Source organism: Microtus ochrogaster, linkage group LG5 (genome assembly GCF_000317375.1).
Source record: "Microtus ochrogaster isolate Prairie Vole_2 linkage group LG5, MicOch1.0, whole genome shotgun sequence".
NCBI lineage: Eukaryota > Metazoa > Chordata > Mammalia > Rodentia > Cricetidae > Microtus > Microtus ochrogaster.
This window is the reverse complement of record NC_022031.1, coordinates 44088459-44097225: the sequence shown is the minus strand read 5'-3', so window position 1 is coordinate 44097225 and position 8767 is coordinate 44088459. Positions and strand designations below refer to the sequence as shown.

At 41.8% G+C, this 8767-nt stretch overlaps 1 protein-coding gene across 1 annotated transcript in view; it reads left to right on the top strand.

The window, feature by feature from the left end:
• Baat (bile acid-CoA:amino acid N-acyltransferase) overlaps positions 1 to 6495 on the top strand; it is a 7107-nt gene extending 612 nt beyond the window's left edge. Inside the window, exons 2-4 of the mRNA XM_005362170.2 lie at positions 607 to 1119; positions 2998 to 3200; positions 5118 to 6495. Of these exons, the coding sequence (XP_005362227.1) occupies positions 657 to 1119; positions 2998 to 3200; positions 5118 to 5711 (1260 nt within the window). The 5' untranslated portion in view covers positions 607 to 656 and the 3' untranslated portion in view covers positions 5712 to 6495. The remainder of the gene's footprint in view (positions 1 to 606; positions 1120 to 2997; positions 3201 to 5117) is intronic.
• The last annotated feature ends 2272 nt before the right edge of the window (positions 6496 to 8767 follow it).

Here is an 8767-nt window from a genome sequence, read left to right as displayed (position 1 = left end):
ACTTTTAGACTTTGCCCACCTCTCTCTCTCTCTCTCTCTCTCTCTCTCTCTCTCTCACACACACACACACACACACACACACACATAATTAAGGGATGACATTTTGAAAAGGGCTTTTATATTTACCCAGATAATAAAGCATTCTTACTCCTCATGTCTCAGAGGCATTAAGTTGTCTGCCTGGAATAACATCCCTTACATAGTGCATTTCCTGAAATATAATTTACTACAGGTACATTTTCTCCTTTTCACTCTGGAAATGTCTGTCTTTTGCCTTTTGATGTGTATATTTGTTAGGTGAGGGGTTTCAGACATTCTGCTTTATTATTTATTTATTTCTCTTTCCTTTTGAGCACCGAGGGTGTGTTGTCTCCTGATTGTTAGTTTGCTTGAACTTCTAGCACCTACCCACATGCTCTCTAGCTTCTAGAAATCTGTCGAAATCTCTCTTATAGATAGCTGTTGATTACAAAATTATCACAGTGTATTTGCCACAAATCAATGCTGGGGTAAAACTGAATCCTAAGAGCTCTGCCTCTTGCTCCTTTCTGTCATCCACTAACCTGATTGCCACTGTGTTTCATTTCTGTCTCTTTCTGTTTTGAGGTTTTGGTGAAGATATTCCTGAAGAATTGTTCGAGGTTGCCACTGCAAAAATGGCCAAGCTAATAGCTGCTCCTCTTAGCGCACTTGTTGATGAGCCTGTGCACATCCAAGTCACAGGCCTGGCACCCTTTCAGGTGGTGTGCCTCCAGGCATCCCTGAATGACGAGAAGGGGAATATGTTTGTTTCAAAGGCCTATTACAAGGCCAGTGAAATGGGGGAGGTGGACCTGGAGCGTGATCCCTCACTTGGAGGAGACTATATGGGTGTCCACCCCATGGGTCTGTTTTGGTCCCTGAAACCCGAAAAGCTGTTGAGTCGCCTGGCGAAAAAAGATGTGAATATCCCCTACCAGGTCCACATAGAACTTTCCGAGCCACACTTTCCAATAAAAGGTATAGTTGTCAGTCCGCCAATGGATAGCCTGACTTTGGAAAGATGGTACGTGGCACCTGGTGTCACAAGGATCCCAGTGAAGGAAGGCCTCCTCCGGGGAGCCCTCTTTCTGCCCCCAGGTGAGTAGAGTCACTCTGACTGTTGTCCTTGTCTCCCTTTCGGGATGCCTCGTGCCTCTAGAAATTTAGCTTGGAGAAGGGTATTATACAGCTCTCACCATCCTACCTGAGAATCCGGGTTAATTTAGGCTCAGAATAGAATTGGGTGGTATTCCGCTCTAACTCAAGTTTCATGTCCACCATTCTGAAGCTTGTCTGGGGTTATGACTGCATATTGTGGAGTCTTAGCGTTGGGAGGTTTCTGATTGGTTGAATATAGGTTAAGTGTAGTTCATTAGAGCCTGGCTGACCGACGATTCCCACAGAGCAGGTTTTAGGAGCTATATCAAGTTAACATTCGGTGTAAGTTTAGTATTGATGTTTTACTGTAACAAGATTGTTTAGATAGCTTAAATAGTTTTATGCCCAGGAATAAAAATATAGACCATCCCATAGTGCTTAGGGCCAAGGAACTAGCACTAAATTTTGTTTCTTTAGTATCATACTTCTGTTTAAATGTGTACACACACACACACACACACACACACACACACACACACACACACACACACATTTATGTCTAGACCTTCTGCCTCGGGCTAGTGTGCTGGCACCCAGCATGCCATTTGTTATCTTCTGGGATACTGGATATGTAGAGTCTCTTGCATTACATGATCTGCTGGGGCTCAAAGGAGCGATGAGATATATTTGATCACAAAGAGGTTGAATTAGGTGTGGAAAGATTTCAAGTCCTTCATTGTTCCCTTCCTTCCCACTCATCAGAAGACGCAACTTGATCTTTATTAGTGGACTTGCATGGTCATTTCTAAACCAAGATATATTGTGTCATCTCATTTCTCACACTAAAGGAAGCACAGCCATTTAAAAACTCACCAGTGCCCCTTCACTGATGCCAGCTTTTAAATGGACGTGGCCAGTCTTCTTTTCTGAAGTCAAGTTTCACGGCAGGGACAGTTTATGACAACCGCTGTGGGTGGACTCTGGCTCACTGTAGAAGCGCTCTGTCAACACAGAGTGACTGTGGACTGACGCCCTGACATCCCTCCTCTTTCTCTGTACGCTAGGCTACACACAGTAGAAATTAATATGAAAAGAAAGAGCTCCTCGTGTCCCTCTGATGTTATGGGAGGTTTTATCAACTCTTTCGTCAGTTAGTGGTTAGCAGATTGTAACAGAGTAGGGTGATTACCATCTTTTGTTTCCTAGTGCCTGGGATGAGCCCTGAGACTTGTTAGAAGCAAGTGCCCAGGGACTGAGCTACTGAGCTGCAGCTCTTACAAGACATGTCAGCCGGAGCAACCATTAAAGGTGTCTTCGAGCTTTGTAATCCACTTACAAAGAGAGAATCTTTGTCTAACTAGACCTTGTGAGGGCTCACCCTCAAGGACATGAAGCTCTCCAGCTGGATCCCCTTCTTAAAGTTCTACCTCTCCAAGGTAGCCTTTGGAGATAGCTTTCACCAACCAGGAGCATTTCTCACAGGAAAACACATATAAACAGTGTATTTTTCATCTAATTTTAGAACCTTCATAGACTTCCTAAAGCTTGTTTGTGAACCCTTGTTTGGTTAAGAAGTCCTGGCACATTTTATTCCCCTGACTTTCTTTACTCAAAGACAATGGGAATAACCCCTCCTCTAGGCTTCAGGAATTAAATATGTCAGTGCACATAGTTTATAATAAAATACTTAGAAGTTATGTTTCATTATATATTAAGAAGACCTTACTTTTGCTTCAGATACAAGGCTGAACATTTGGATGTTTCATCAGAGAATTTGTGTATTAATCCCAAGATTCAGTTCTGCCTGTTGGCTTTATATTCACGCTGTCTTTCCCCCTTATTTTCATATGGGACCTGTTCTATGTTGTTCTTTTCCAGGCGAAGGCCCTTTCCCGGGGGTTGTTGACTTGTTTGGGAGCACTGGTGGACTGATCGAATTCCGGGCCAGTCTTCTGGCCAGTCACGGCTTTGCGGCCTTGGCTCTGGCTTACTGGGGCTATGATGACCTGCCCTCTCACCTGGAGAAGGTAGATCTAGAGTATTTTGAGGAAGGTGTTGAGTTTCTCCTGAGACATCCTAAGGTAATTTTAGGCTCATTGTGTGAATACATCCCAGTGTTAGGTTAACTGCAATGCTGTATGACTTGCCTTGACTTCGAAACTTGAGTCCACCGAGGCTATCTTCTTTGCTACAAAGAACAGTTGTCTTCTTCTGTTTCTGGTTTGTACGTTCTATTTGTAACTAGGAACTAGGATTCCCCTCCCACCCTCTGTGTGTCTATAAATGTATATTTATATATTTGTATATACATAGATATATGTACATATACTAGAGAGGGATATTTGTGTACAGGTTTCTGTATGGGGGAGGGTGTGATGGCTCGTGTGTGTGTGTGTGTGTGTGTGTGTGTTTGTGTGTGTGTGTGTGTGTACATGTTTGTGGTGGACAAAGGTCAGCCTTAGGCATTGTTCTTCAGGAGCCATTCACCTTGGTTTGGAAACAGGACTCTCACAGAGGCTTGCAGATTCCCTATCAGGATAAGCTGTCTGACTCGTGAGCCTAGGGTCCTCCTGTGTACATCTCCATAGGACTGAGAGTATGAGTAAGCCAGCATGTCTCCCCATTTTCCATAGGTTCTAGGAGCATAGCTAATGTCCGCCCTCATCCTTCCAGGGCAAGCCCTCTCCTGACTGAGCTATCTCCACAGTCCCAGAAATTGTACGTATTTATATCTATAAACAAAAACAACTTGTGAATGTGTTTTCCAGAACCAAAGTCTGAGTCATCTATCCCCAGAGTTCTAGACCACGAGAAAAAAAAAAAAACAAAATCAAACCAACAGCCCTATGTTGACATTTAGTCCACCACCAATCACTTCTCTGGAACACACAGAGTTCCTGATCAGCAATTCTCTGGTCCTGTCCTCCAGTGCACAAGATAGCTATGTTTTAGGCATTGATTAGCATCGGTGTCTTAAGATCGGAAAAATTGTCGAGAACACAGACTTTGATCTCTTGATTCTGTGTTATTTTTCAGGAGAAGAAAATAAATCCACAAGGAGACCATATTGGCCTTACAACAGAGACTAAGTAGATATGTAGCAAAAGACAATGAGCTCAGACTCATCAAAATGCATCCTCTGAGAGTGGATACATTGCTTTGCCATGCAAAATCAAGGTCATATTAGCCTTAAAATTGTGAAGAGATGTCCTGTATGGTTAGCTAGCATGCTTGAATCACCCAGCATATTACTCTTTATTGCCTTCGTTTTTAATGTGTGAACATTCAATTTACAGCCCATTTCCTCTGAGACTCTTTGATCCTGCTGATCTATCTGTATACATTGTTAGAGAATGTGTGATATTCTAATAATCTAGGTCTCTCCACGGACCTTGTCTCCTGTCTTTTCATTGCCTTATACAACATTACTCCTTTGCTGGGCTGGTTTGATGATTGCCAATAGAAAGTGTGTTGAGACAAGCTTTTTTGAAATCTCCTTCTGAGATCAACGCTTTCCAGTCAAGCTCCATGTGCTGCCCTAACTTCCTTTCACTCTTTCCTCTTTCTGGAGGAAACTCAAATCCTCCATAAGGCACCTCACTCATTGCCTCTTCCCCGACCAACCCTATTTACAATAACACATTCACTTTGCTTGTTTTTCTGACTACACCCGTCTTGTTATCCTTGTTTGTTTGTCCTGTGGCGGCTACTGCATGCTAGGGAAGGGCTCTGCCATAGACCTGTATTTCTAGTCCTGGCACAATATTTCTTGAAGATATTTTAAACTCAGAACCAGGCATAACGTTGAATCCAATATATCTACAGTAACGCTCAGTTAAATAAACCGTGCTCCAGAACTCCAGCTACTAGATATGTACTCATCTGGGTGGGTTCTTTAACTTTTTTTTTTTTTTTTAAACTAGCCTGTTACTATTCCTTGTTGAAGCTCTTGATTATTTCCTAATGAAAGAATAACATCTCATTATGATTGTTTTTAGGTCTTGGGCCCAGGTGTTGGCGTCGTCTCTGTATGCAAAGGAGCAGAAATTGGACTCTCGATGGCTGTTAACCTAAAACAAATAAAAGCCACTGTACTTATCAATGGGCCTAACTTTGTTACTACTGAACCTCATGTATATCAAGGTCAGGTCAACCATCCCGTACCATGCAATATAGAATTTGAAAACACCAATGCTTTTGGATTTGTAGAGTTTTATCGAACCTATGAGGAAACTGCAGATAAGGATAGCAAATATTGTTTTCCCATTGAAAAGGCGCAGGGACATTTCCTTTTTGTGGTGGGAGAAGATGATAAAAACCTCAACAGCAAAGTCCATGCTCATCAAGCCACAGCCCAGCTGATGAAAAGTGGGAAGAAGAATTGGACCCTGCTGTCCTACCCGGGGGCGGGTCACCTGATCGAGCCTCCCTACGCCCCCTTGTGCTCTGCCTCAAGGATCCCCTTTGTGATTCCAAGCATCTGCTGGGGGGGAGAGGTTGTCCAACATGCGGCCGCACAGGAGGATGCTTGGAAGGAGATACAGAAATTTCTCAGGAAACATCTCCTCCCAGATGTGGGCAGCCAGCTCTGAGTGGACTCGATGGGATTCCTGGGAAGTAGAGCTGTTCAACTCCTGACCAGCACTTCTTGGTTTCCCTAGGATCTCTCCCTAGATGACAAAGGAAGGTACCACAAGAAAATGCAGGAGGGCTGAGAGTGATATTATCTTGACTTTGGATAGGGAAAAAATATTTCCCATGTAATGAAATGCCATGAAGTGAGAGTCCTACATCTGTATAAATAAAGTCTTAGACCCAACTGTCCTAAAATTTTCATCACCATAGCAATTTTCTGCAATGATAATTACTAAGGATAAGCCGCAGAATACTATGCTTTATAAAAGAACCATTAAAAGAATGATTGTTATTCAGTAATTTCTTAAAACTCACACTAAATATACTTAGATCATCCTCATTGTTACTGGAAATCGAGAGACAGGTGTTTTGATGCATTGTGAATAATTGTATGTTTACAGGCGCATTGAATCCATTTACAAACAATTTTAATGAATGTTAATACATCATTGTTACCTCCAAACCTTTGCAACATTTCAGCACCCCCGTAACAAGAAGGGAGCAATCTGAGATCTACTTCTATGCCGATAAGAGAAGCAAGTGTGATGAGGACTTCAGCCTCTAGAGTAGGGGTCAACATCTTTGTTTTGTTTCTGTAAAGGACTATGCTGTGAATAATCTCAACTTTTTCATCCATGTCTTCTGTCTGTCAGTATGTGCATCCTCCTGTGATAATAAGGAACATATGTAATGAAGATGATGTCTGAATGCCAATTAAACTTTTAATGCTGCACATTAAAATTTACGTTTCATAGTTTTGTGTCGAAAATAGTAATTTTATCTAAAGCTTTTCAAGTATTGCACATAGAAATCATTGTTAATCCATGGGCAGAGAAGAAAATAGCTGCAGGCTCACAGGACATGATTTCTAGAATTCCAAATGACCATTAGGCATCTCTAGAAGACAAACCATGGCACAAATATTCCTGAGCTACTAAATTGCAATGGATGGGAGTGGAAGGTAGCTGGTGGCTAATAGGGTGAAGCTAAATATGTACAATTACACTTTGGATCATTTTTGAAACATGGTGGGGAACCAGTGAAGAATTAGAATAGCAGAAAGATGAGGACACTTCTCCTGTATCTGCCTGAATTCTTTTATTTCTGTCTGCCTTGGGATGCTTTCTCCTGTTTAGATAAAAAACAAACAAACAAACAAAATATATTATCTATTTTGGGTGGAACAAATTGCCCCCTCCTCTCTCACTTTTCACACATGTGGTCAATCAGAATACCTCAACTTGAGTCTAATAACCCGGTAATTGCAATGATGGATACTTCCAACAGCATGGTGTGTAAGACCTCCGTGACAGGTGAAGTTTTCTTACTCCCAGTTTGGGGCTATAGTGATGAAGTCTCTGCTTATAATGTATAATGTTGGCATTTTTATTTTCTGGTGTGTATACCCCTAAGTTATATTCTAAGGGATTTCTCTTAAATAAATTATAATTAGTTTTCTCCTTTCATAATTACTAGAATGTAATATAGTAGCCCTCTGGATAACAAGATATGGTCCCCACTAGTATCAATTGTGCATTTTTATTTCCTCTTCTTGTTCAGGTTTGTACTTAATATTAGTCAGATGAACTCAAATGTGACAGGATAACTCAACAAACAAGCGATAGAGAAGATATATTTGGCTGACAATTTCAGAGATTTTAATTTATGGTCACTGGTCACTGTGTCATTGGGTCATTTGGTGGCTCAATAGAATATGATGCCCGGTTACATGTGATAGAGTCAACTGGTTCATGTCCTTGCAGACATGAGTGGCCGGGAATACAATGTCCCTTTGAAATTCAAAGGCATGACCCGGGACCTACTTTCTTCAAAGAGACTGTTTCTCTTAATAGCTCATTGAGTATAAACTCATCAGTGGATTAATTTTTTTGATGAGGTTCACATTCCCATGATCAAGTCACCTGTTAGCAGTGCTGACAGTTGGGGCCCAAGCTTTTAACACATGAGTTTTCGATGCACGCCTGTCTTAGTTAGGGCTTCTATTCCATTCAAACAACCACATTCCACTGCCTGACCCCCATAATCTTGTAACAATAACATAATGCAAAATGCGAGCTCTGTAATCCACTATAAAATAAAATTAAAAAAAAACAGATCACATACTTCCAAGATATAATGGCACACAATGGTAATACATTACCATTCTGGCTTGGCAAACCATTGATTCTGCATCTCCATGTCTGATGTCAAAACACTCTTCAGATCTCCAATTCCTTTCAGCTTTGTTGGCAGCAACACACTTCTTTGTTTTGGGCTGGTTCCACTTCCTATAGCAGCTCTCCTAAGCAGGTATCTTACAACTCTAGCATCTCTAACACAGGGGTCTAAAAGGCAACCCAGGCTTCAGTCACACAGCTTCATACGACGGTTTCTCTGGGCCTCCATTTAGGGACACCCCTGACACAGGCTTTGCCTCAGCAGCTTTCGTTAATCATGGAGGAATATTCTTTAAGTCCTTTCTTCTAACCTCGACTCCAAAGCCAGAACTATGTTGCCGAAGTTGCGAAGTTCTGCTGCTTGCTGGGGGTGGAACATGGTCTCTTTATTCAATTACATCTTCCCCAGCTTTCTGTTTTCAATGGTTTCCGTCACTGCCTAAGCTTGGCTGTTCTGGAACTTGCTCTGTAGACTAAGTTGGCACCTGCCTGTCCAGTACTGGGATTAAAGGCGTGCACCACTACGCCCCGCTCTAAACTTCCTTTAGTTCCTTTTCACAAGTTGGAAATTTAGCTGAGTGGAATCTTGCCCTTTATTCCATTTCTTAATGGAATCTCCTTGAATATAGGATTTAGCTCCATTCCACTTTCTGGTGTTCTTTTTCTCCTCAATTATTTTTCCTTGGCTCAGCTTGTTCCTTTTCATTATAAATCTTCATTAGAGTGGCCACTAATAACCACGTGATAGTCTATACTAGGCTGCTTCAAGATTTCCTCTGCTGGTAACCCAGACCAGAAAGGCAAAACGTGATATGCACTCACTCATAAGTAGATAT